This window comes from Panthera onca, chromosome A3 (assembly GCF_046562875.1).
Source record: "Panthera onca isolate mPanOnc1 chromosome A3, mPanOnc1 haplotype 2, whole genome shotgun sequence".
Taxonomy (NCBI): Eukaryota; Metazoa; Chordata; class Mammalia; order Carnivora; family Felidae; genus Panthera; species Panthera onca.
The window spans coordinates 74,414,712-74,442,280 of NC_138341.1; the positions used below are offsets into that span (position 1 = coordinate 74,414,712).

A 27,569-nucleotide genomic window follows, 5' to 3' on the forward strand; every position below is an offset into this window, starting at 1 on the left:
ACAGAGGAAACTGAGGCTGGAGGTCATCATTCACTGACTCAGGCAGCACAACCCATTTTCACGTCTTGGAGCTAAGACCAACGTTACGAGCCATTAGGACACACCCTCTGACATAGACTCTACTAGAACGACCCCCATTTTGCAGATGAAGAAACAGGAGTAGGGAGTGCTTAAGCAACTTATCCAAGATGCTTCCACTAATGAACAGCAGATCCGGGACTTGAGCAGAGGCTATGTGGTTCCAGGGCATACATGGTTACCACCACTCTATCCCATTTCTCCTCTCCAGAACCCCTAGAATCATCTCTCGCCAATTCCCCATCATGGCATTTACTATCTCCTGCCTTGACTATGACCACCTGCATGCCTGTCTCCCCCTACCCAGCCCCCACTAGATTGCAGCTCTCATGGGCAGGAACAAAGGTGTTTTCTTCTCCTTTAATCTTCCAGGGTCTCCATTCAGTGCCTTCCCTAAAGTGGATGTTTATGGGTAAAATTCCCAGAAAATACAAATAAAATATGCTAGACTAGATAAGGCAATAAATTTCTTCCTCCTAGAATGCTGTGCAGAACTCTAAAAAAGTTTTTTTAATGTTTATTTGTTTTTGAGAGAGAGAGAGAGAGGGAGAGGGAGGAGTAGAGAGAAGGAAACACAGAATTTGAAGTAGTCTCCAGGCTCTGAGCTGCCAGCACAGAGCCGGATCCGGATGCGGGGCTCGAACCCTCAAACCTGAGATCATGACCTGAGATGAAGTAGGATGCTTAACCGACAAAGCCACCCAGGTGCCCCTGTGACGAACTCTTTACACCTGTTTTCCCCATGTTTACCAACATGTTTTCCCCACGTTTCCCCTGTTTACCTACAGGGTACAGGCATCTGTTAAAAGTGCAAATGCCTTTGCCAAGGCCTCTCCACCCTGACCAAACATTGCACAACTCTTGCACAACCATGGAGTCACAAGGGAGGTTCATCCTCCAGGCAGGTGATCTGGCCACTCCTTTCTGCAGCTTATTCATGGTTTTCCTTCCCTTACTCTTTCACTCTGTACAGAAGACTCCATCCTGGCCCACATCCTTAAGCTACTTACTACTCCAAGACATCTTATGTCCCTTAATATTAAGTAGGCAGCTGGGACTGGAAACTAATGTGAAAGCAGACCCACCATCCCCCAGCTTCTCCCAGGAACATAAGTTGGTCCCCTGCTGGCAAGACAGTCAGCAGTGACTACTGGATTTGGGTGTTTCCCAGCTCCACACAGGAGAGGGAACCGGGCTATCCCCATGGACAACTGAGGCCGGGGGCATGCAATCCCAGAAGCATGCGATCATGTCCAATCCCAGCAGCACGCGATCATGTCCCTTTCACAGAGAACCCCACTCTTTTCTCAAATATTCAAAATGGTGTCCCTGCTACTCCAAGGCTGCCCCTTAGGAAGACTAACTGGCCCCATAATTACAGTTTTCTTTGCAGGAAGTGATTACTACAGCTTGCTATTTTCTCTGTTCAGGATTTAAATGCTGTAGGAATGAGGGGTTTTCATTAACCTTGTATATATAGCTTTCTGTTTCTTCTATATTTTGCGTCCTTGTTTTAAAAGCAAAAAGCCCTAACACAAATTTTGAAAACCAACATGGTAATGGAATTTCAAGTTTTTCACCAAATTTCTTGTCTATACAGCAGCTATGGATAAATGTAAACAAGACCTACTGGAAGTGAGGGTGCTCATCCCAGTGGAGTTTTTCTGTAACAGATGGCAGGAAGAGAGAAAAGTGGTTATGGAACTCAGGGTCCTCTAACATGTGCCTGAAAACACTGGAATTCTCCTGCTGAGCAATGTGGAGGCTGACCAGCTACCATACAAGTAACCTCTACTGACCCGATTCACCTGGACTCTCAGTTGAACTACCAGGAGGTCACCACCAGAGTGAGTCACCTCATCTGTCCCCCACTGGCTTCCTGGGCATTCTTACACTGAGACTATCAGGGATTTTACCATGAAAGACGCACACCCCTGGTGTCTCTCCCTGTCTCTCAGCCCTTAAGTAAACACATCAGTAGAGTTCACACGCTGTTTTACATTCTCCTCTCCCACCTCCAGTGGATGGGGCAAAATAGCTTTCCCTCCAAAGAATAACTATCTAAAATACTTCCAAAGACATTATTATTCTAATGTAACACAATAATGACTTTTAACACCTTTTGGAAAACTCTGACCTTTGCATATCCAGAGTCACTGCCCAGTGGAGTGCAGTGGTCCATCAGGCACTGGGAAACCTTCTTCTCTGTGCTTAGGCAGGGAGGTGGGCTCTTCCCAGGAGCCTGTCCTTAGGGGGTTTCTCTGCTCCATCTGGGAAGTTCATATCCACCCAAAAGATAAACTGGATCTGTTTTCTTTTCTTTTGTTGTTCGAACTCTAGAACATAACTGAATATTAAGCAATCTCTGTCAATGAGGAACTTCCCAATCCAGCACTAACTACGGCTAAAGTCTGTACCCACATTAAGCAGAACAAAAGTATGGTTCGTGCAGGCCATGAGACTGACTCCAGCCAAATCCATTTTCAGTGCAGAGCAGGAACATTCACTGGTTTTGAATTTCCTTACCCTTGACATTTAACGAAACGGGCTCCAAAGAGAGGACTCTGCCTCTTCTGTTAAGCCTTTTATTAGGTGCAGTCAGCTTCCCAATTACATAGCTGTTTTTAATACGTGGCTTTAAAACTTACTGTGGAAAGGAAAAACCTTGGCATCTAGGAATTGCCCAAAGATGACCAGTTTTTATTCTAACCAGCCCCAGTCTTGCCCACCATGGGGCATCATCAAGCCAAAATGGACAGAGATGATGTCATTCCTTTTCTTATGCTCCCAACATCTATATGCTATTCCCAAACTAAAATGGCCTGCTCAAAGCATGTATACTAATTAGCCAGGACAGGAGACATCATGAAGGAACCTCTTTTGTTTTTCTCTAGGGGCCTAGGTTCAAGTTTTTAACCATTAAATGATCTGTTCTTGTTGATCTACTTCGTTTAACCTGCCCAACCATGGCCAATGGCTTTCAATAGCTAACTGAGTCATCATTGTGTATCTGCATGAAACTGACTTCTAATCCCATACAGTTTCATTGAAGACCCATTCAATATCTTGGAAAGCGTTCTTGTCTCCAGACAGATTGTTGGATGAAATATTCTTCCTCCTTTTGCCAGGGGGCTACACAGGTGGTCTTATTTTTAAAAAAAAGATAGCATGACTACAAGCATACTCATATAGAAACACAGGCATTAGGAATGTGCAGAGAAAATTGGGTTTTCTTTTTTCTCTATAAAGATTCCAAGGTGGAGATGGTCAAGTACCACAAAGTCTTTCCTTTTAAAACAATCCAGAAGGCAAAACCCAGGAAGGCCCTTCAAGGTAATAAACATAAATGCTCCCTGTAACTGCTTCCTGGTTTGGCCAGACAGCCCTGGACAGTTACTTTTCCCCACCTCCAACATATATACACCTTCTCTACCGAAGCTCTTTTCAACCATGTGCATGTGACCTCAGCCCCAATCTTCCCCTCAACCCCATCACATGTCCATTTCAGATCTGAAATGCAAAGTCACCCATCACTTAAAAAGAATACACACACACACACACACACACACACACACACACACACACCCACCCTACTCATTCTCATGTCAGATATACAAGGTAGATGCATACATATACACCCATATTATATGTATGCTTATGGACATTACATTGTTTCTTTTTCCCAAATTTAAAAAAGAAAAGATCTGTGTTTTCAGATAATGAATTTTTATTGAGTACCTACTACACAAAGTCTTGCTAAATACTATGGGACTCAAGACATACGAAATCATAATTCACCCTGCCCTTCCTTTTAGGCTGTGAACAAACATTCAAAGCAAACATTCAAAGAAACAAGAGATCTCCCTATACACATAATAGCAACAGACTAAATATCTGTTGGTGGTGGTGATGAGGGCCAGACATTGTGTGGGCTGGGAGAAACATGCACAAGGTGGTGGTGGTGGTTGGGGGGGGCGGGTTATTTCAGAAGACAGGATAATCACACCTGACATAATCAGTTTACTTTGATCATTACCATATATAGTTTAGAACACTCTTGACCTTTATAAAACTCTGCTTTAATGGAATAACTAATTTTTGAGTAAAATACAGCAGAGATGAATAGATTATGGCAGCCTTAAAAAATCTCCTTATTAATGTCATCTAAATTTTAAAAGTTATGGGTGAGGGCCGCTAGCCAAGGATCCTGTCCCTGCCTGGGTGCTGAACCAAGACTCTCACTGGTGATCCATGCTGTTCCGGCACTGTTTGGGATGGCTGTGCTTCTCACGGCTCCAAATCCACCAACTACTTCTCTCCGAAGCAGTGGGGACTGGAGCTCAGGCTAGGGCTCGTCAGATGTTAACAGACCGCTTTTTGGTAATGTCTCTATTTTAGGTATAGGTATAACTTATTTTGGCTCCCACTGATGGGTAGGTATGGTTGTGGGGAGCAGTGTGTGAAGGAGCCCAAGGCCATGTCTGTGCTCAGATATGCTATGCTTGGTTAATACTGCTTGTCCTGGGGGTGGACTGGATGAGAGATGCTCAAAGGCTGTGTACCTGCCACTGCTGATTCAACGGAAACAACAGAGGCTTTGGAGTGAGGGCCACACCTTCAAATCTGGGCTTCTGGCACTCTAGGTGACCCGGGGCAAGTCATTTTGCCTCTCTACAACTCAGCTCCTTTTCTATAAATGGGAATAGTATCTATTTCACAGGGTTGATATAAAGTACTGGCTCTCAAAGTGTGGTCCCCAGACCACCAGCAGCAGCATCACCTGGGAACTTGTTAGAAAGACAAATTCTCAGGCCCCACCCCAGATCCTGAATCAGGAACTCTGGGGATGAGGCCCAAGATTGTGAATTCTGGTTCTGATGCACACTAAAGTTTGGAACCCCTGTTATAAAGAGTCATATGAGTCCTTAAGTTATAAGTCCTAGAGTAACTTATTTTAAGGACAGAAGTCATGTTTTTCATCTGCTACAAAGTGACCAGCAAAGTACCAGGCTTAACCACGGGTGCTCAATTCTAACCCCCTTGGTAAGTCATCTGGGAGACTTCCTCCCCAAGGAGAGGAAAGAAGATGGACTCATGCTTCTGTAGCCAGTGCCAACAATGATTATTCTCAGGGAAGAGAGACACTTATGCCTATACACCATGCTAAAGCAGGAAGGATTACAGCGGGTAGATCCAGCCCACAGAGGGCTTGCCTTTGTTAAATCTCCTCCAAAGAACCGCCATTCCTTCAGTCCCAAAGGTCTCCAGTTTAACACAGTTTCACTTGCTCCACAGTGCAGGCTTTGAGAATAGGTAGGTGGTCTACTGACATGCCTGTGCAATAATCATACGGTGCCTCCCTCCCTTCCACCACCTCCTACTCCAACGAGGATCACCACACAGAGAGTCCCATTCGCCTCACAGATATAAACAACGAGGCCGTGATTTCCACCGCCACACAGGCCATCGCGCATAGGCCAACATATGCACAAAGACAAATAAACTGCTAATTGTTAGGGAAGTACAAATTAGAACCACAATGAAATACCTTTTCATACCTGCTAGGATGGCTTTTACCAAAAACAAAAAACCAGAGAAGGGCAAGTGCTGGCGAGGATGTGGAGAAATTGGAGCCCTTGTACACTCTTGGTGGGAATGTACAATGGTGCAGGGGCTGTGGAAAACATGTGGTGGTTCCTCAAAAATTTAAACATAGAATTACCATATGATCCAGCAAGTCCACTCCTAGGGACTCAAACAGGTATTTGTAGACCAGTGTTCCTAGCAGCATTATTCACAATAGTCAAAGGTGGAAACAACCCAAATGCCCATTTATGAAGAATAAACAGAATGCAGTATAGGCACACAATGGAATATTATTCACTCTTCAATAGGAATGCAATTTTGACATGTGCTACAACATGAATGAAACTTGGACACATTATGGTAAGTGAAATAAGCCAGACAGAAAAGGGCAAATATTGTATGATTCCGCTTACATGAGGCACCTAGAGGAGTCAAATTCACAGACAAGGTAGAGTAGCAGTTACTATGGGCCTGGGGGAGGAAGGAATGGGAAGTTATTTTTGAATGGATGTAGACTTTTCAATTTGGGAAGATGAAGTTCTTGAGATGGATGGTGGTGATGGCTGCAAAACAGTGTGGATGTGCTTAATGCCAATGAACTGTACACTTAAAAAATGGTTAAAATGGTAAATTTTATGTTACATATTTTTTGCCACAATAAAAAGAGAGTCGTTAACCACCCTCACCCCACCACCATCACCTAAGGAAAAAGACACCACAATGGCAACCTTGTAGTCTTAAGTCTCAAAGTAAATGTCTTGAACAAAAAGGACTCCCAAACATCTCCATGTTTGAAATCTAAAATGATAATGACAGCTACACCTTTTCAAGACAGTGTTCCCAATTTACTTCAGCTTGCCAAGCTCTGAGCATATCTGATGTGAAAAAGAGACACTCAGCTGAAAACGGAGATTTGGCTGTGGCTCTCCAGTGTGTTTGCTCGGTAGCTTCAAAATCCCCATCCTTCTTCCTGTTAATGAAGGTTTGCTTCGACCTTTCCATTAGCCCACAAACTACTATTAAAAAAGCCATTTATCAGATTAACACTGAGTACTGCAAAAGTCATCTGCAAGCAGCGTGCACTTTTCCACGTAGGGGTTGCCATGCCAACAGCTGCTCCATGTTCATTGTACAGAAGTATCAATTTCAACAAAGTCCCGCTTCATAGTTCTGAGGACCGATTCAGTCTTGTTGTCCCTCCTCACTTCCGAGATGTGCCCACGTGGCAAAGACCCCACCAAAATCAGGTAAATGACCGAGAAAAAGAGCAATGACAAAATTGACCAGCTGCATGTCCACATACTGAAAACGCTGTAAGGCAGGCAATATAGTTATTTCCTCTATCTCTGACCCCCATCCTAATTCCTCAGGAGTACAGTCAGGGAATCTGATGTAATAACCATTTCGCCAGTAATTCTAGAAAAAGGAGTCCAGAGGGAATAAACTGAAGGAGAAACCAGAATTACACAAATTTGCTGTAATAGATTATTTTCCCAGAGAGCAGACAACTATAAATGAAATGGGGTAAGATACTTGGATTTAATTGGTGCTAATTTTGATTGCAATTTTTTTCTTTTAAATAATGCCTGAGAGGTTTTAAATAAATGTGTTTCAATTGACTAGCATTATCACATTTCAGAAGGTTTAGATTTGGAAGAAGAATCTGAAACAGAAAGCTCTAGGAAACAATTTGTCTTTGACTCAAGAGTAAACCTAACAAGCAATTTCCAACCACGAGTAATGAACCCCAGTCTCACGCTAAAACTCCTGATGAAATCAAAGAAATAGCCAGACCAGTTTAAAGTCATTCAAAGAAAATAAGCAAATGCTGTAGACACCAGGCTCCTAAATGAACAGGAGCCATTTTTATGTCAAAGTGGACTAAATCTATGTCACACTTCCAGCCATCATCAGCAAAGGAAGAAAAATAGCTCATCATAACCCTTAAAAACACATAGCTTTCAGGGATGGGACAGAAACATTGTATTGATACCATTTATATCAGCTAATTAAAAAAAAAATCTTCTAACTGTGACATACCCAAATGATACTTTACACACATTAAAGTTTCCAGTATCAGGAACACACTATTGTGTGAAGAAGAAAGGGCGCCTTTTACAAGATATGGATTGTATCACAAAATTTCAGAAGGGCAATAACCAATTAAAATTTTAAATGGGGCTTATTTGAAATCTCAGGCACAAGAACACCACTGAAGAAAAACTTGTTCTCCCAGCTAGTGGCTCCTTGCTCAAAGCAGATACATGGGCCACACTGGGAGATCATCTTATCCAAAGTGAGACCAAGCCCAGTCCTGACAGCCCTATGGCCTCAGCCTTCTCTATGCAATCATGTGTATTATTCTAAGCCTAGAGAAAAGCTTACATGGGTGGGGGGGGGGGGGGTGAAGCACCTTTTAATTTGTAGTTATTTCTGGGATACCAGAACTAATACACTGGTCGGGAACATGGAAGAGATGCTGCTTTTCAGGTTTGAGAATAATGTTTGGGCTGGTTATAGCTTGTTTTCTGAGCCCAGACACGTTAATGAACAGGGGTTGCATTATGATACATCTGTAAGTGGGATGTAATACAGCTACTTATTAAATCTATGTACCATGATAGCTAAGAAATAACTCTGATATATTGCTGTATAGAAAGTGCAGTTTTCACAAGATATAATAGTATTCTATAATTACGTATCTATATTTAATATAAAGAAGTACGAGCAAGAAAATGTTAACAGTGTTATCTCTGGGTGGTAAAATTTTGCTGATTTTTAATCCTGAGGTCCTCGCATATTATGACTTTTTATAGGAAAATGCATACTTTTAATGATAAAAAAACTTAGCCACTTTAAAAATAATCTTACAGGAGAGACAATTTATAGGGACTGCTGTGTGTGTGTGTGTGTGTGTGTACATGAACATTCTTGCACAGTCTCCCCAACTCCCCTTATGCTATCATCTCTCACCAGCCAATATGGGGAGCACTATCCCTCCTGCCTTTGACTCACAGGGCCCAGGGCACTCCTGGGTGATGTTTACACATCCCCATCCTCCCTCCATATCCTGCTCTCCATCCAGCAGCGTCACTGAGCTGCCCCTTGCACTGGGGGCAGCCATTCAAGAAGCAAGGAAATATTATGCAAGAGCACAGGAAGTCAGAGGAGACAGGATTCTGGGCAGGCCTGGCAAGGAGTCTGTGTGAACTCCAGTGAACATGCGGACTTTGCTCAGTGGTGCTGAAGCCAGCGGAGAGCCTTCCCAGGGCGGCAAGGGAGAGCCGTCCACCTCAGGTCTCCGGCCAGTGGGCCGCCATCCAGAACTTGATGTACCTGATTAAAGGCAGATAAACCCACATCCCAATATTTCTACTTTTTTGGCCCAAGTTCAAGGTGACTCCCCAACACTCACGCACGGTGACTCACCTCTGTCCCACAGCGTGCTCCCCTCCCCGCCCCCCCCCCCCCCCCCAGTACAACATGATTCCATTCAGTAATGTTTGAGCCTGTTCCTCTCAAGGCCACCGGCTTCCTGACTCGGGCCTCCTGCTCACTGCCTCAGATCAATACTTTCAGGTGGCTTGTGTCTCTCATCTCATGGCAATATCAAGCCTGAGGACCCCAGTTATGTTCATTTACACACACACACACACACACACACACACACACATGCACATATACCTATTCCTGTATATAGGGGGGTCGTGGCAGTAATAACACCCTCTCTTGCAGCAGTTTCTATTTTCTCAGCCCAGGCAGAGATAATAGCAGCCATGTAACAGATGTGGAATCTGAGGCTCCAAGGGAGTCCATGACTGACTGCAGCATGGTTGTGGCAGTTGGGAGCCGGTCTCTTAGTTAAGGGTGCTCTCACTCACCCCAGCAGCCCACCCCCTACTTCTCTGGCATTAGGAGATGAGCCACTGCCCCTCCTGATAACACACGGCTGTTCCCTCTGTAGAAACCACTGGGCAGTGCACATTGTGTCACAGCTCACCCCTTCCTACTTAAGGGAGGTCCTGCTGCTACTGTGGAAGTGGATCCAGCCCTTCTTTCTGGCATCACGCCATGCCCAACAGCGACTGCCAAGTCTCTGCCCCTGTCCACTTGAACCTCCTCTTGGGCGGGGAGCAGTTCAGGGAAATTGGAGAGGCTTCCTCCAGGCACCCACTGATCACCTTTAACACCCATCCTCCTTCCCTAAGGAAGCACCTGGAAACCAGGCTCCACTTGGACGGCACTTCACAATGGAATTAGAACCCTAAAAGGCATCTTTGTGTCTGGTTGCCCCCTACTGGCCCATTTTAAAGGTGGAGACACTGAGGCCCAGAGGTCACTCGGCCAGTTAGCATGCCTCTTTCCTCTTCACCAGACCACAGAAATTCCACTAGCTACCCAAACAGGACCTTTCCCAAGCAGAGGGGGACAAGATGTGGGTGGTGGGGTAGACAGACGCAGGCAGAAATGCGGCTATGGTCCTAGGACTCCCACTCCCCTTTGCCTCTGTCAGGAGCAGGCAATGGTATTCCAACATGCAAAACCAGCCACATAGGGAACGACACCAACCCAGTCACTGCCCCTGGCCTGACAATTGCCAATTGTGGTAAGGAGCAACACTGGAAGTCTCCTGGGACTCTGTTGTATATTTCCAGACGCCACCAACACACAATGGCCACTACTCCTCCGGTGTAAACATTGCCAAATAGGGCAAACAATAACATCATCACAACACAAAATCAGTAAAAAGAGGCTGGGCCTGGGGGTTTGTTAACACGGGCTCCAACATTTTTTGTGATCACATTTTTATGCCACATGAGAATGACAACTACTTTAATCTATATCATGAGCTTTGGGGGAAAAAATTAAGCACCAAATGAATGTAAGAAACAAAAGTGCAGAGTTGAGGACAAAGACCCAGCAATCCTAGCTTAATTATTTCACTTAGCAATTATTTAAGAAGCATCTAATATGTGCCTGGCACTTTCCCAAATGCTAAGGATATGATGTTGAGCAAGTCAGCACAGTCCCTGTGCTCCAGGATATTAAAACTAGAGGAGAACAACAGGTAACAGGCAGACAAAAAAAAAAAAAAATAAATAAAAAAAAATAAAAAAATAACAGCATGTGGAAGTATTGTTAAAAAAAAAAATAGAACAGGGACAGAGGGATGGAAATTAACTGAGGGAGGTCAGGAAAGGCTTCCCAAGGAGGTGATACTTAAGCTGAGACCTCAGACCCTAGTCAGCTGGCTGGCCTGGGCACGGGGCTGCAGGAAGGGCAGGTTCAGGCACAAGAGATATCAGGAATGCTGCAGATCTGAGGCCAAGTATCATGGTCACCGTGTGGCAGAGCCAGGGTCCTCCCACCCAAAGCCTCTTCCCACTTCTAGTAACACCCAGAGGCCCAGGTATCATCTAGGCAGTGTATGTCCCCCCATATCTGGATCTTCCAGTAAGTTGCCTGACCTTTATTTTAAAGACCTTGGACCAGGCACCCTGTCCCTTCAAGAGCCCACGATTAGGTCTTGCTTGTAAGATGCAAAGCATCAGGTGGGTCCTGAGCAGATGTGATGTGGATACAGCCCTTTAGATCATGAGATCTGGGGGTGCCAAGTCAAAGGGAAATTCCCACTCATAACAGGATGGTAGCCAGCATGGATGCTCTGTCTCCACAGGTGAGGGGACACAGGCCAGGCATGGAAAGGGACACGTCCCAAGTCACACCATTGTTCAGGAGTCCTGGAAGGTTTCTTGGTCTCTTGGTGTTATCAGATTTCCTCACGTCTCAGAGCATGGGAAAAATATAACTCATGCCCTGAAATCACTATTGGCAGGAGCCCATAATCCTGAAAAGCATCTTCTTTTAGATTCTCCTGAGACTCCCTTCTAACTGCAGTCAACAGGTAACCATGTTACCAGTTATTAGTTACCAAAAGGTAACGATGTGCTGAATAATTACACTGCTGTGCTTGTTAGTAATGATGCCTTAACGTCTGCACTTTATACTTTCAAAGATCTTTGTAGGGAGATAATGGCTGCAGAAATGATTTTTAAAGTGTAATACACTTTTAACATAAGTGGTTTTATTGAAACTCTAGCTCATTTCAACCTCATGACAGCACTCATAGAAAGCAGTTAGTGTGTCTAATCCCCATCTAGGAGTGAGAAACATTCAGAGAGGTTAAATTACTGGTTTTCGATCACACAAGTCAGAAAGGAATCTAGAACAGTCTTTCAGATTCCTTGAGACTGTTGAGAGCTCCCCTGACCTGCACGTGGAGGCAAGTCCTGCCAGGGACACAAAACAAATGAAGGTGGCCCTGGAGCATTTACAATCTGTTTGGCAACACAACGGCTAAGAAATATGGAATTCTTGGGACACCTGGGTGGCTCAGTCAGTTAAGGGTCCGACTCTTGGTTTTGGCTCAGGTCGGGTCGTGATCTAATGAACTGTGAGATAGAGTCCCACATTAGGCTCTGCACTGACAGCTTGGAGCCTGCTTGGATTCTCTCTCCCTCTCTCTCTCTCTCTCTCTCTCTCTGCCCCTCCCCTGCACTCTCTCCAAACAAACAAACACTTAAAAAAAAAAAAAAAAAAAAGAAATATGGAACTCTTGTGGTCATTCCCTGACGCTAATTTAGGAGGCAAAGAAACTCAAGTGGGTGAAAGTTTGTCCCTTTCCAAAATAAACATGTACCTTGCTGTGGCCCAGAAGATCTAACTCAAGGAGAATTACAGCTGTCGTCATAACCCTTATAAAATCTGAATCCATACAAGGAGATACAGGTGGCCCAGAATCACAAGGCTTATGCTAATCTATTGAAATAGTTTCAAAGGTGCTCGAATGAATGGCTTGGAAAAGACGGGATCAATGTTCATAGTGAGCTCAGACTCCTTTCTGCCAGCATTCTCTGGTCACTAGGCTTTCCCAAGGCCCGAAGTTGGCCAGAGGCTGTGGTGATCCCACCATCACCAAGAGTGCCCGGGTCCCCTGTCCTCACTGACCTAGGTGGGGAGAACAGTTTGCCAGGAGTTCTGCAGAGGCAACATTGAAATTTTTCAAAAGGAATTTTTACTTTGGAAAGGAAGGGAAAAGAGAAAAACACAAAGGAATGGATACACTATGTTCACAGGTTTTAGACCCCAGTGGTGTAGTCACAAATTATCTTGGTTAGGACACCTTCTTTTCCTCCCAAAGGCCTACCTGGAGCTGAGGTTAAGTAGACGCCAAACTCAAGCTTCTAGGCCTAGCCAGATTCAAGTAAACACCACTTTCCGGCCAATGGGGGTTCTTAGGATGCCCCAAAGGCAACTTCCTGGGGACTGCCCATGGCCCCAGACAACCCTATATCTGGGCTGCACAGGGCTCTGCAGCTGTCTGTCACCTGCAGTCCCAGATGAGGAAGCCTCCTTCCACCTGCCTCCAGAGGCCCTTCCTTCGGTTCAGGCCCAAGGTTCAGCAGCCTGCACAGAGTAGGTACAGACATGATTACTGAGCACACCGCTGAATAAAGCTATTATGCCAGCGCTGGGTAGCAGTTTCCCAGTTTCACAACCATTTATTGATTACTGAAGGGATAGAAAAGGAATAAGAGATGAAGACATGCGGTTGTCATGATGAGATTAAATCCCAAGCCAAGAGCATTCAGGAGCTACAGGCTCCCTCAAGGTGCCATTGGACAGCATGCGCTGAGGTGACTCTGCTGGTCCTTGGTGTGGGATCCTCTCCAGTGATTTGGGATCTCTGGTCAACGCTCTGCTCACAAGTGTCCAACCATGACCTCTAGTGCTTCTAAATACCTCCAGGGGAAAGGTTGCACCTGCTGGGGGAGCGCAAAAATTTCAGCCACCAGGTGACTCCAGAAAGATAATGCCTTTTCTTTCTCTTCTGGCAGCATCTGCCCAAGAACATCAGAGCTCAGGCTTTAGGGAGTGGTGTAGGCACACAACAGGAAAGACAAAGGTCAAGGAACTGCTTGGCTGCAGTTCTCTGCACAAGAAATGCTATTAATGGGTAGAGACTGGCAAGAGGGCTGGTCTGACTTGGATTTGGTGGTGTCTCTTCCTATAAGTAGTGGTGTGTTGAAGGGACTTTACAATAATCAGACTCAAAGCCCTAGAATCTGGAATGAGAAAGAGCAAGAAGGGACAGAGTGACAGACTTGATCAAATTGAAGGGGACAAAGACTTTACCACCAAAAACGAGAACACAGGGTAAGGGTCATTGCACCCTCCCTCAGAGCCTGAAGGAAACTATTGTAGCATATGGTAAGCTGACCCCTTTGAGCTCCTGTTTGGTACAACGGGAGGTATTTATGCCCCTGAGTGATGGTATAGTCCTATATATATTTATATATATGTTCCAGTGTGATTTGGATACACTGGCAAATGACCGATTTCCTAAGCAATATGGGGGGACTTTTCAGTCTTGGAAGTCATTCCTACGGAGAACAACCACAGCCTCATCCAGCCATCCTGCCGGGTTCACACGAGAGCCAGGCTCCTGGTTGGAAGATAAAAGAGGTGCCCTGAGCAGCTCTCTCCTGTCCCACTAATTCTCAAGAGAGACGTGGGCTGCTCCTGTGGCCCCAAGGCAGTCCAACGATTCTATCACAAGATAACTCAGGACGGACTGTTCCAAACTTCTCTATAGCGGCCCAGGCCTGGTCCTCACCTCCTGTCTGTTAACAGTGCTCTGGATTCAGCTGTGCAAGGAGCCAGCGCACCAGCCCTGACATGCACACCTTGTTTATTCCTGCCTCCTCCCTTAACTTAAGCTGTTCGCTCCAGCTGGAATGTCCCATACCCACATGCCTACCCAAGTTCTACCCAATGTTCAAGACCCAGATCTTAAGGCTCCTCTGTTAAATGGCCCTCTAATAAATGCTAACCATCTCCCTTCCTAACTATTCGCAACACACAAGACCTATTTACCCTTATTCACACTCATTTAATTACTACCAATATTCCACTGTTCGGTCAGTCTTTTATCTGAGCTAGTTTCAACTACCAAACAAGACTGTAAATCTTAAAAAGGGGCCTAGGGTCCCCATCAACATAACCATCTTGCAATGTGTTAAACAGACAATTTTAGGGATTCGTTAACACCAACACTAGACTGTAATTCCCGAGTACAGGTCCATCTAATGGACCTCACTGCATGGCATGCCACCTGAATGTGGTAGGTGACCATAAATGTTTACACACAGACCTCACCACATGCATGGTGGGTGACCAAGGAGAATGGGAAAGTTGATCTGAGCAAAGGTTTCTCCCTGTGTCTCCAACCCTCTGTAACTAAGCACCCAAAATTCCGGTCACAGAATTACTGAGTCTACAAAGAACTACTGGGCACCCAAATGTGGGCCTCTGTTCTGGGTGCTATGGGAAGAAAGAGAAAGGTGACTGCCCCTTGCTCCCCATGGCCCTTTACCCCAAGCACCACCCAACAGACTGGGCACCAGATCCCTCCCCTAAGTCTCTCCCCAAATCCCTTTAGTTGGGGAAGGAAGAGGACAGAGGGGAGGGGACCTGCCTCCTCCTCAGGCACTTGGGAGGGCCCTGCCTCCATTAGCTTCACCCTTTCCTACGGGCTCTCTCCCCGCCACATTTTTAAAAATCAAACCTGAGTAAAATCACAAGTGTAATGCAAAAACAAACAAAAAAAAACCAAAAAAAAACAAAAAGAAAAAGATGATTGGTCCCTGCTCATGAAGGCCTTACTACCTACATGTTTTCAGAGACAGACACACACATGCACACGCACACTCAAAAGCAAGGTGTGAAAGCCTCATACAAATAAAATACAGACGGAAAACCATATAAATACAGGGGTAACCAATGTGCTGCTGATCGGGGAAGGTATCTCAGGGGAGGTGACTCTTCTGAACTGAGAGTTGTGTTTCCTTCTGCACACACTTTCCCATCTGGCCTTTTAAACACTGACACTAAGCTGGAGTACTTTATTGTTTGGCTCGCACTTGCCTTGGTGTATTGGGTGCTCCTGAAGTGAAGTGTTGACATAGTTCTAGCCTGAGGTTTGCATTTGATGTAAAATCAGGTATCAACAAGACCTGCATGTGGTTCCCCCAAGTTTTTCTTTTCCTTTTTCGTTCTTTTTAAAGGAAAATGAGTCCAGGGCTCAAATTTACATGACTGAGAAAAGGAGGGCCCAAGAGGAGGGCTTTCTAAGTGACCCAAGGGCCAACAACCAAGCAATTCTATGATTTTTGAAAGTTAAGTGTGATTTTAGGGACTCAAAATATGGAAAATATTACAGAACACAGCAGAAAATTTAGACACCCTGGCCCTTAAGCAACACACAATCTAGTTGGAAGGACGAGAATACATGAAATGTCATTAGATAACAAGGAAACAGAATCAGGCAGCCTCTTTAGTAAACATAAGGAAGAGCTACAGTGCGGTGGAGGGGGGTGCGGTACGAGCATGGGAATTACTACAGCAGGCTTTGCTGGAGCCGGAGAACTTGGGCTTGCACTAGGAAAGTGGCGGATATTTGAGTAGAAAGAGCATCCAAGATAGCAGTACTAGGGTGAGGGAATCCAGGTGGGAAGGAGCCTGTGACATGAGGTAAACAAGTCACTAGGGCACGGGGAGGTGGAGGTCTGCATAGCTGGAGCTCAGAAGGCATGTTGGGTGATGGTGGTTGGGGGGAGAGAGCTGGGATGGGGTCCCTTCCACTGCCGTGTAGGCTGCCCTTGGGAAGGAAATTAGGCCAAGGATCCAGGTCTTCTTTCAGACTCTACGCAAGCCAATCCTTCGAGATCTTTAGGAGAAACAGTCCAATCTACGACAAAAGAAACCCTTTTCCCACCCTGAAGACTCTCTGTGCTCTGAGGACGTGACAACCCTGCCTAAAACAGGGGCGGTATCAGCACCATGCAAACCTCTGATGGGAGGCTAGGAAAGCTATTTTAGTAGCCAGGCTGCTTCCCAGCCAGTCAGATATCAGGTAAATGCATGGGGCACCAACTTCCATGGAACACCATAAGACGCCAGAGAGTGGGGCCCCACAGTGGACTACAATTTCCTCTGACTTCTTGACCACCCCAAAGGGCCTCGCCTAATGGGAGGGGCACATCAGCTGAGCCAGGACATGCTGAGTAAAGGCAAGGAAGCCAAAAAACCAAGAAGGGCCTGGTTCCCATGCCCCACCCACCATTAATTCCCCTAAGTCCCTGGTTTAGAATAAAAGACAGACTCCTGCCGCACAGTGATATGGTTACATTTATAGAAGCGCCTGTCCCTGGCAAAATGTGACCTTCATACTTTTCTTATCTTAATATCTGGGTAAACATTTGTTGTGCAAGCACACAAATAAATGTTCTAAAGGTGAAATGTGGTGTGTCTGGCAACACCATGCTGCTCCAAACCGAGGCACCAGAAAGCCCTTTTGGCTCTGCAGAGGACTTCTCTCTCCCTTTACCCTGGGCACCAAAATTAGCTTCATCAACCTTAGCCAGTGCTGGAGTGAAAGCTGCCATTCTAAAATAGGATCTGAGGACTCTTGGAAACATGGGAGAGAAATACAAGGGTACAGTGGTTTACAGACACTGAAGAGAAAAATTGCAGTGAAGTGCTCTCTAAACCAAGTGTATAGGAAACGAGCATTATCAGGATTTACTCCGGAATCTTTATTAAGTGGATGATATTCTTCTTGCTCCCTGAAATCCCCACATGGCATATTTTATAAATCCTGATTTACTCCATTATGATGACTGTTTTCATTCAAAAAAATACTGTAGAGATCGCGTTCATAAAATAGTATTTACCGAATGACCTGTGCTTGAACTCAAAAACTTTTCTTTGCAAAGTCGTTTCATTTCTAGAATAATCCGCAAAAACATCTGGTGTCCCATTTCCCCATATATTTGATCACCCAGAATTGATTTTTTAAAATTTGTTTTAAAGTTCCTAGGAATGGATCCTCAAACAGCTCCTCATGAGCATAATTTTGTTGTTTCCATGTGGAATCTCGGTGAACAGAGCCAAGCAACCGATTTTTTCGTGTGTGCTTAAAGCCACTCTTTCCTGCAACTGTGTATGACGTATTTTTCCAGGACAATCTTTCTCAATACTCCAAAGTGCTTCAGCAACAGGAAGTCGTAAAGGTAGGAAGGAGGCCTGTAAATATTTGCTATAATTACTCATTAGTAATGAGAACAGTTACCACTTAAATTTGAGTCACCCCTTTTGTGCTCTTGACTCTTTATTACCTTATAGCAGGAGCCTTAGGGGTCTAGCCTCACCAAGGGCACCTGGACCCAGTGGTAGATTTCACTGCAGACAGCGTGGTTTGCTCCTGTTAGCAGCTCAATTTCCCAAGTACAAAGTTAGGATAATGTTTTGCCCTTCCTTCCCCTTGCCCCCAACCCAGGGGCAGTCAGGACCAATATTATATACAACGTGGTTACAATATGAAAAAATTTTTTTTTTGAAAATTTTGTATCACAAGTAAAATACATGTATTTGTTAATACAACATCAAGACACAGAGAAAGAGTACTGCGTGGATAGACAATACAGCACAGTGACTTAAATGATTACCACCAAAAATAACCATATACTTTAACTGACGTATTTTAAAGGATTTACAAAATGCTTCTGAACAGTCTCAGATAGAACCCATGGATCTCTTATGCATAGCAAACCACTGACTCTCCACAAGAGAAAGGAGCCTCAGACTGAAAATAAGACCGAGAGAGTCAACTAAAGTTGTCACAGAGTTGACAAGCTCCTACAGAAACTATAATATTGGCTGTACCCCCAGCAGTTGCAGGAAGCGAACCTGGGGGTGGGGACTACCCTCCAGTAGTAGCAGCATGAGTATAGCACAGTGGAGTCATTTTCCCACTCATGTGTTTTCCTACACAGCCTAACCCAATAAAATCACTAATCTGCCAAGATTCCTAGAACCTCTCAGGTTTGACTTTTTTTTTTTTTTTTTAATCGGAGGGTGCCATGGAAAGGGGAAGTCACCAGAGGAATATAAGAAGAGAGTTCTAACAATCCATTTCACGGCTTTGTAGAATTGGGAAAATGCCAGATGGGTGTGTGGCAGATCAATACACATTTTTAACGGGGTCCTTTTCCTTACTCATGAACCACCCTTTCTGAAATACCTTCCCATGTGAGAAAAGAAACTGCTTCTCAGAGTCATTATCTTGCACAGAAGTTACTTGTAACTTTAAAACTGAAGAATTTTTCCAAATTAAGGGGGAAATGTGTGCCTCCTGGGAACACGTGAAGCCTCTGGTGGTCATGCCACGTAATCAGTGTTGCTGATGTACAAGTGGCCCCTGGGAAGGGCCCAAGGCAGTCAAACAAACCAGTATTTCTAGAGAAACTAGAAAAAAAGAGAAAGGCCACCTAGAAATAGATGACGTTCTGACCCATTCTGCACCTGCCTCCTTGGCTCCGGAGATCTCAAAGGGCCCCACCACTCTTCCTGACTTACTTGCAGACCAGTCTGTGGCTTTCAATACCAGACAACTGGCAACAAATTACACCCAGACTCTGCTTGAAAATCATAGATGCTGTGAGTAGCACACACCCACGCATGACCTACCACACATACGGTGATGTGCAACTGCCACTAGGATTTGCTTCTCTCTGTGTGATGGTATGTGTTGGTGCACTTATAGTTTACAGCATGACGAAAACTCAAGAAACCCGTCTAGGCCCACAGTACAGAAGCCAATGGTGTGACGGCTGCGAAAAAGCTCAGGGCTCCTCAGAGAAAGGGCTCTAGAAAAACGCAATGTATTATTATTGCAACGGTCATAGCTATTCTTTATTCCCCCCATCCATTCTTTCCTTCCTGTCCTCGCAGTTTCAAAAGATCAAAAGAGCCAGAGGAAGTCTTGTGCATCTTGATTTGGAGATGGTTCTTCAGAAGCCACAGAGGAAAACTTCTAACAGGTTCTTCTGCACAATGGGGTCTGAAGGCTAAAGTAATTATTGAAGTCTTGCCACCAGTTAAGGGTGGGAGGTGGAAAGCTTTGAACTTGTTGGGGGCAGTAGAGAACCACCTCCTATCAGAGCTGAGGAAAACGCATGAAAAGTAAGAATTTCCAGGACTTCCACGTCTACCCTTCAGATCTTCAATCCCTGTCTGTGTATGAGGTTCAATCCAGCGATGAGTCACAAAAAAGTAATTGTAATAATTATAAATACAGCAGCAAAAGCAGTTATCATCTAGAGAGTACTTACCACGTATCAGGCATGGTATTAGATAGCTTCGAAAAGGTAAGGGGGAATGGAGCCCCAGTTCAGAATATAGACTCTGGAGATTATCTGCCCAGTTCAAATCCCACTCCCACCCATGTGACCTCTGGCAGTTACCTTCCTACACTTCAGCTTTCCCATCGGTGAAATGGGGATAACAGGGCTTATTTAACGGGGCTGATCGGAGGATTAAAAGAGTTAATCCATGTACAGTTCTGAGAACAGAGCCTGCCCTAATAAGACTAAAATGTTCAGGTTTTATGGTTTTGTCCTACTGCATATATGATTTCTGTTAAGGACACACATTCTTACTACATAAAAGGGCCTCCAAATAACTGTTTGAGGATGATGGAAAATGTGAGGACACATTTTCACGGGTGTTTTAAGAAGCATTAAGAAAATGAATCACACCAGAGCTAACCCTGTGCTGCACACTCAGCTCCCCTTCCTTCCATCACCGAAAGCAGACATGTAGCTGGATACACAGGACAGCCAGGTACAGGTAAGGTTAAGGTGCACCACAAAATCTCTACTAGATACACATACCAAAGCCCTCTCCCATTTGCAACCGGGGAGAGACACTGGCAGTAAATGTAGGAACTGTCTGGGACGTGAACAGAAAGACCCTGAAATGGAAGGCAGTCACCGAATCAGACACTGAAGAACAAGGGCTTGCCTTTTTCAGATCCTAGAACCTTTTAAAGGCTATTGAGAGCTGAACAGACTTTCATCCTGGGGCGGGGGGGGGGGGGGGGGGGGGGGGGGAGGCATATATACATAGTATCTTGCACCCAATTTCAGAAGCTCATAGACCATCCCCTGAAGCCTACTCACAAAGCCCATGTTAAGAAGTTCCCTCTCTCTCAAGGAGCACCTGGGTGGCTCAGTCGGTTAGGAGTCTGACTTCAGCTCAGGTCATGATCTCTCGGTTTGTGGGTTCGAGCCCCACATCGGGCTCTGTGCTGACAGCTCAGAGCCTGGAGCCTGCTTTGGATTCTGTGTCTCCCTCTCTCTGTTCCTCCCCCACTTGTGCTCTGTGTCTCTGTCTCTCAGAAATAAACATTAAAAAAAAAAAGAAGCTCCCTCTGTCTTCTTGGCCTTCTTGAAGTCACAGCTGTCTACACTGTTATCCTCAGAGGGAGAGGGACCACAACCTCTATCCCCATCACTCCCAGGGCCCTGCTAGAGACCCCTTCCCATGCCCCTCATCCAAAAGTTCTAAAGAACAGCAAACACACATCTTAGGGGCCTTTGTGTCCATAGTATGGAAGTATACAACAGGAAATACTCCTGAATCCTCCATTTTCTCTTTACTCTCATTACCCCCAACACGGACTACCCCCGTTTGACCCTACCAGAGTCAGTCTCCATGCTGGTGATCAGCGTCTGCCTGTACGATTCCACGAAAAACTATGAACCAACTCTCCCACCCACAAACCCACACAATACCTTTCAATAACTGCGTGCTTATGTGTATGGTTATGAGCTTCTTTTCTTTGGCTTCAAAAGATTTGATCTCAACCAAAAAGTTACATGTAAGCTGCTACCTAACTATATTTTTAGGTAAACCTCCTTATGTGTCCTCCTCCCCCCACCAATCAAACTAAACAACTTGAAGGACCATATCCCCTATTTCTTAGTCTCTTGTTTAGCATTTTCTCCAGGTACGGGTGTCCAACACTCGTTTGTTGTCTTAGGGATTTACATCATGGTGTGAACAGCAGAGCCAGTTTCCATCAGGAGAGATGACATCATGGTCCGGGGTGGTGGGGGGGTGGGAGGGTGGCAGGGGGGCAGGGAGGGCTCTGGTGAGCCAACATTGGTAACTTCACAATATTGGCAAACACCCGACCAGGTGAACTATCGGTGATGAACTATCAGTGATGGGCAGTACTGAAAGCAAAAGGGAAGATTCATTAGGCTAAAATGAAAAGGAAAAGTCATGTTGGTAGGAGACAGAACTGGGGAAAAGCCAGTAAAAGCAAATAGGACTGGATAGGTTTCTTAAAAAGTGAAAAAGCCTAAATCTTGAGACAAGTAATGATGGCAAGTATTTTCAAATGTATGGGGCTAAAATCCTGGAGCACTAAGCATTATCTAATTGGTTCCTTCTTTCTGTAAACATTTTATAGAATAAATTCCTACAAAGTTGAGGATCACCCTACACAGGCACACACGTGTGCACACACACAAATGTGTACACACAGAGTGACTGATTTACATTCCAAGTGAATTAAACACTTTAGTACTACCAACTCCATACAGGAATCAATCTAGTAGCTGCTTGAATGTGTCTCCTGACAGGGGGCTCACTACTTCACAATGCAATCTGCCCTACTGTGGAACAGTCCTTGCACTGGTTTTGTTTAATGAGGTCCACATATAAGTAAATTTTCTTCTAAGTGAAATAAAGGGAGAGCACTAAAACAACTGAATTCATACTTCCTCAAGTTTATAGACAATGGAACCAGGCTTCCTATTTTGCAAAAAGCAAACAGAACTGCTCCTGCTGCAGCTTGGAGTCTCTTATAATTATCTAGAAGAACAAGTCTCCTTTCTACAAGGTTCAGTGATTTGGCGGGGGTGGGGGAGAGGGCACTGTAATCCCTTGGAAATCATCCTCACTGTTTAGAGGCATTTCAGGGCAGGGGATACTATTTGGTCAACAATAGGAAAATACATCATTAATGAAAGTAATGAACCAGGGTTCTGATTCTTACCAGCACTAACTTTCCTTGTGACTGGAAAAGTCACTTAACTTCTCTGGGCCTCAGTACTAGATGATTTCCATGACCCCTCATAAAATGATCATTAAGCCCCTCTTCAGCGACACTGAAAAAAACCTGAGCCACAGCATTCTTTTTGAACTTTGTGAAAGCTGTATGAATTAAATTTTAAATGCCTGAACCTAATGTGTTAAACCAACTCCGTATCATCTCTGCATGGTCATGCAGTGGACAGAGATAATCAAATGATAAAGAAATATTTATAGGAAATAAATTGAGAAAAAGTGCCTAGCAATAATATCCCCATCAGAATTGGGAAAAGATGGGCTTTGCGTTTATTTTAGCAGAGAACAACTAACTCCAGCCGGCAGGGGGATGGGGAGGTAGTTTGAAAACTTCTGGTCCAGATATCTCCAACTCCGTTCCACTACTGGCCCTGCACTAAGTGACCTATGCATTCCAGAAAGGTGCTCTGAGCTGGGTCTGGCTTTGGGGTAGACTTTGCTCCCTGATTATCCAAAGATCTCATTTACATTTACCTGAACCACTCTCCAAATCCCCCACATCGCTAAGGATTTCCAAACTCTTCTCTCCCAGGGAAGGGACTCAGGAATGGTTTTATCAGGAGGTGAGACACTTTCTAGCTCTTCAGAGAATCAGGAACCTTAACTAATGAGACCCCCACTTGCTCAAGATAGACTGATACAGAAAGGTGAGTGCAGTACCCTTACCAAACTTCGGTTTCTGACCTCTGAAATCAATGGGAATGCCCACTACCACCCAAAAAGCGCACTTTGATACCCATTCTGGAGGCCAGCCAGCCAACCTTTAGAAAGCAAACTCTTTACTATTAAACATTAACATATCCATGGAGGCATAAACGTTTTTGGAACAAAATAATCCCGCCCACTTCTTGAAGGGCTGTTGTTAGAAGGAACATTGCAAAAGTTCTGTGCCTCTTGAATTTGGGGTAAGAAATGGTTCTGTTGAACCAGAAGATTACAAAATCTTAAGAATCCATGTTCAGAATCATCATCCTGAGAGCCCCCTGGGCAGGCATCACTTGTGAGGCACGTATGGAAAGCTAAGGACAGACACTTAGATTTAACTAAGACAGTAACTAAGACAGTATCTTTCAATGTATTGGTTCACATGCTTTAATTACACCTTGGTCCCGCAAGGAGCCTGCAGTGAACAAACAGAGTCGGGCAGGAAAAGTAAATAGATCTCAAAACAACCCAACAGGAATTGGACAAGTCCTCCTGGGGATCTGGAAGGTGAGGGGCATGCTGTGTATGCTGCCAGTCTGGGACGCAAAAATCAAAGCAAGCCACAGAGGTTAGACACACTGGGCTCTGTCACCAGCTCTGCTCCTCAGCCCCAAGGGGGCCTTCAAGGCGACTTTGCACGCTATCCCCACAGCAGTTCTCACACCCGCCGCCGTTCAGGAGAGTTAATTGGAGTCTGTTTATCCACTTTCTTTCCTTCTCCTATTCCAGCTCTCTCCATCTCTAACCAAGGAGGTAATACAGCCAGGCTTATCGAAGTAATTATTTCCCCTACTCCCAAGTTTCTTACAATTATTAAAATACATAACACAAGGACCCAGGCGCTGAGCCGCGGGGAGAAACTGACACTTCACATATCTGTCAAGATTACCATCAGGCCCCACCTCCGCGATTGCGACCTTCCCCGATAGGCATCACAGTTGTAACATGTACCTACCATAAGATCCCTCGCCGGCTCCGGAGCCCAGAGCGCGCTCATAAGAGCGGACTACAACCTCGTTTTTTGGTTGTTCAGTCGTTAGCATTGGCATCATGACGATGCAGGCTGTGTTGGTTTTACAAAATACGTCTTAAGAGATCTTAAGGTCTCTTGCTTTGCCGCCGTCAAAAGACACAGGACCCCAGAGAAGCTGCGGGCCCTGGGGACCCAGCGTGGCCGGGCCCACGCTCCCTCACCCGTGTCAGGCCGGGGGGGCGCCACAGTGACTCGGGAGCCAGGCTCAGTCCCCTCCCCCGGCGATCCGGGAGCGCCGGCCCGGGCGCCCTGCCAGAACGCGCGCGATTCGCTCCCGGTTATCAAATCCTTATCGGTGCCTCGAGGTGGGAACCGCCGCTTGACCGAAAGATGCACTGTTTCTGGCGCAGGTCCCACAGTGGAAGTCAGAACAAGAGCAAATCAATCCCGGAACGGAGCTCTCCCGGGCCTCGGTTCGGGGTCAGTCACCCCCTCCCTTCGCGGCTCCGTTCCCCCATCTCCGTACCACCGCCCCGCAGCCCTGCAGCTTATCTGACCCGGCTCTGGCCACAACAAGTTCGATTCGGTTCCCTCGAAACCCAGCCCCGCCAAGCCGCCGCCGAGGGCAGGGCTGAAAGCGCCAGCCCACCGGGCAGCCCCAGAGGAGGAGACCCTGAGCAGTTGGGGTCTAGGCGGCCGGCCTCGCTCCATTGCTGGAGGCGAGGCCATGCCCACGCCGTGCGGCCGCGCAGCGCGCTCCCACCCCCGCCCGGAGAGGGCCAGGCGGGGAGCGGCTGGGAGGGGGCGGGAAAGCAGTGAGAGTTGGCCGGAGTTGCCTCTCACCCAGAGCCGAGAAGCTAACGAGGGCAGACGCGCAGATCGTGGCTGCCCTTCTCTGTCCTCTTGAGGGAGAGACACCAGGACCTGCCGGGGTCACCCGGTGTCGCCATTCCCTCCTCGCACACCAACACACCTGCCCCCCGCGAAGCAACCTGGCCCACCACCCACTCCCCTCCGGAGTCAAGGTGCGGGACCAGTAAGGGCGTTTCTCCAGGCTTCAATAAGGTCTGTAAACCCAGAGTTGGGGGGGCCCTTTGCTGCGTACTGGCCCTTCCGCGGGGGCGCGTCCCAGAGCCGCGCTTCGCTTCCGGCCCCTGGCTAGTTTGGGGCGCAGTACGAAAATAGCTCACTTGCAAGAACCCGAGGGGTCCGAAGGAAAAGAAGACGAGTGGATGGTGCCCCACATGCAAGACCTGAGAAGGTCGAAAGTTGACCTAAGTCGAGTCAACCCAGAAACATTTCAACATGCTGGCCACATGAGTTCGGTGCGGGGGCTGGAGCGGCGGCGATCTGGGAAGGTTCTGCGCCCCAGAGCCCCTCCGACCTCCAGGGCCATCTCCCTGGGCCTCCTGGCTTCGTCGCGCGCTCAGATTCGTGATTCCTTCGGGACACAGAACCCTCCCCTGCGAAGCCGCAGCCCCGAGTCCGCGTCCAGGGACGGGGCACCTGCTCTCCCTCTCAAACCCCTCCAAACCGATCCTCGGGCCTCAAAGACCTCTCCGCACTTCTCTCCTAGCGGCTCTTGGTCGTGCCGACCCCGCGCAGCCTGGCCATCCCGCTCCAACCAGGTCCCTCGCCGGCTCGGACGCCTGCTTACCTTTTCTTCTCCTTGTCAGTTGTCATTGTCGCCGTGGTGCTCTGAGACGCCGGACACCTGGGCTCCGTGGCCGGTAGGGATTGCAGGCGCCGCCTTCGCTGTGGCCCTCGCCAACTCCTCGCGGCCGGGGCCGGTGTTAAAGGTCCCAGGTGCTCACAGGTTCCGGGCGCCCCGCACGGTCAGGTGGAAGTTTGCGGGAGGCTGGGTAGGTGCGGGGGAGGAGGGTGGAGAAAGGTGACTGGGAGGAACCTGCACAGGGAGGCGGGGTCGGGAAAAGGAGTGGGAGGAGGCTGTCAAATCCAAAAAGAGGGCAGAGAGAGCGGGACCGAAGTTCCTTTTTCCCACGAAGAAGAGTCACTTTTCTGGGTTTTCAAAAAAAAAAAAAAAAAAAAAAAAAAAAAAAGAAAGGAAAGAAAAGAGAGAGAGAAGAAAAAGTGGCTGCAACGATGGGAGTTGGAAGAGTCCAGGCCCGGCAGGCGCGTACGCGGAGATGACCGTACAGTCTCAGGACACTGCCGAGGATTGTACAGCCTCCTCAGGCTAGAGCTGTGTTGGGTGCAGGGACTGTGTCGCGGACCGCTCTCGAATGTCCGGCTCCCGCGGCCGCCCGCCCACTTTAAAAACTCCTACTGCCGCGCGGGGGAGGGCGCTGGGGGCGCGGACGCGGGCGCACGGGGGGCGGGGGCGGGCGTGCGCCGGCGGGCCCCGCCCCCGCCCACCCCGCCCGCGCAGCGCCGCGCGCCGGGGCAGCCCACTGCGTCCCGGCCAATGGGGAGGCGCGGCCGCAGCCTCTGCCCTGACCCCGGCCCGCCCCCTGCCCCCGCGCTCCCGGCTCCGCCGCGGCCCGCCCGCCCCGCCTCCTCCCTTCGCAGTTCCAGAAGTTGTTTATGAGGTCGCGGGGTGGCGGGTGGCAAGGTGGGACTCCGCACCGGGCAGGCGCAGCTTAAGTGGGGCTAACCGGCAGCGAGAAGTCGGTCTCCCGGAGTGCTGCGAGCACCGGGAGCGCCCCTTTGCACCGGTGTCCTTCCACCTCCGCCATACCTTTGGGTCTGGGGCAGGACCGCTAGTTCAGAGGGTCCCGCGCTCTGCCGGGCCTCGCAGAGCCGCTCCTAAGTGCTGCGCTCCTGCTTCCCTCGCCCTGCTGCCTGGTCCCCTGGCCCGACGGGGATAATTCGAGGGCCCAGCAGCCGCGCTCCGAGCCTAGGCGATGCACTTTTTCGGCCGAACGCAGCTGACTTTGCCGTCTGGAAGAAGAGGCGGGGAGACCACCTGCAGCTGTTGGGTCTGGGGGAAACAGTTCGGTGAGGCAGAGCTAGGGCTTCGCCTGCTCTTCCGTTCCGACTGATACACCGGTTTGCTTGCGGGGTTGTGTTGGACCCTGTGACCTTGATAAGGATGCGGGAAAGGAGGGTCCTCGCTTTGAGCTGTCTGGCCTGCCTGCCGCACCCTACTCTCACCTGGCCACCACAGCGTGGGCCTGCGCCACTTCAGAGTTGGCCAAGGCAGTCTGGCTTCCCAGTGTAATTTTCG

At 47.3% G+C, this 27,569-nt stretch overlaps 1 protein-coding gene across 1 annotated transcript in view; it reads right to left on the bottom strand.

Moving 5' to 3' along the window:
* EPAS1 (endothelial PAS domain protein 1) overlaps positions 1-26,647 on the bottom strand; it is an 84,258-nt gene extending 57,611 nt beyond the window's left edge. The window contains exon 1 of the mRNA XM_060606820.3: positions 26,040-26,647. Within this exon, the coding sequence (XP_060462803.1) occupies positions 26,040-26,065 (26 nt within the window). The 5' untranslated portion in view covers positions 26,066-26,647. The remainder of the gene's footprint in view (positions 1-26,039) is intronic.
* Positions 26,648-27,569: the final 922 nt, after the last annotated feature.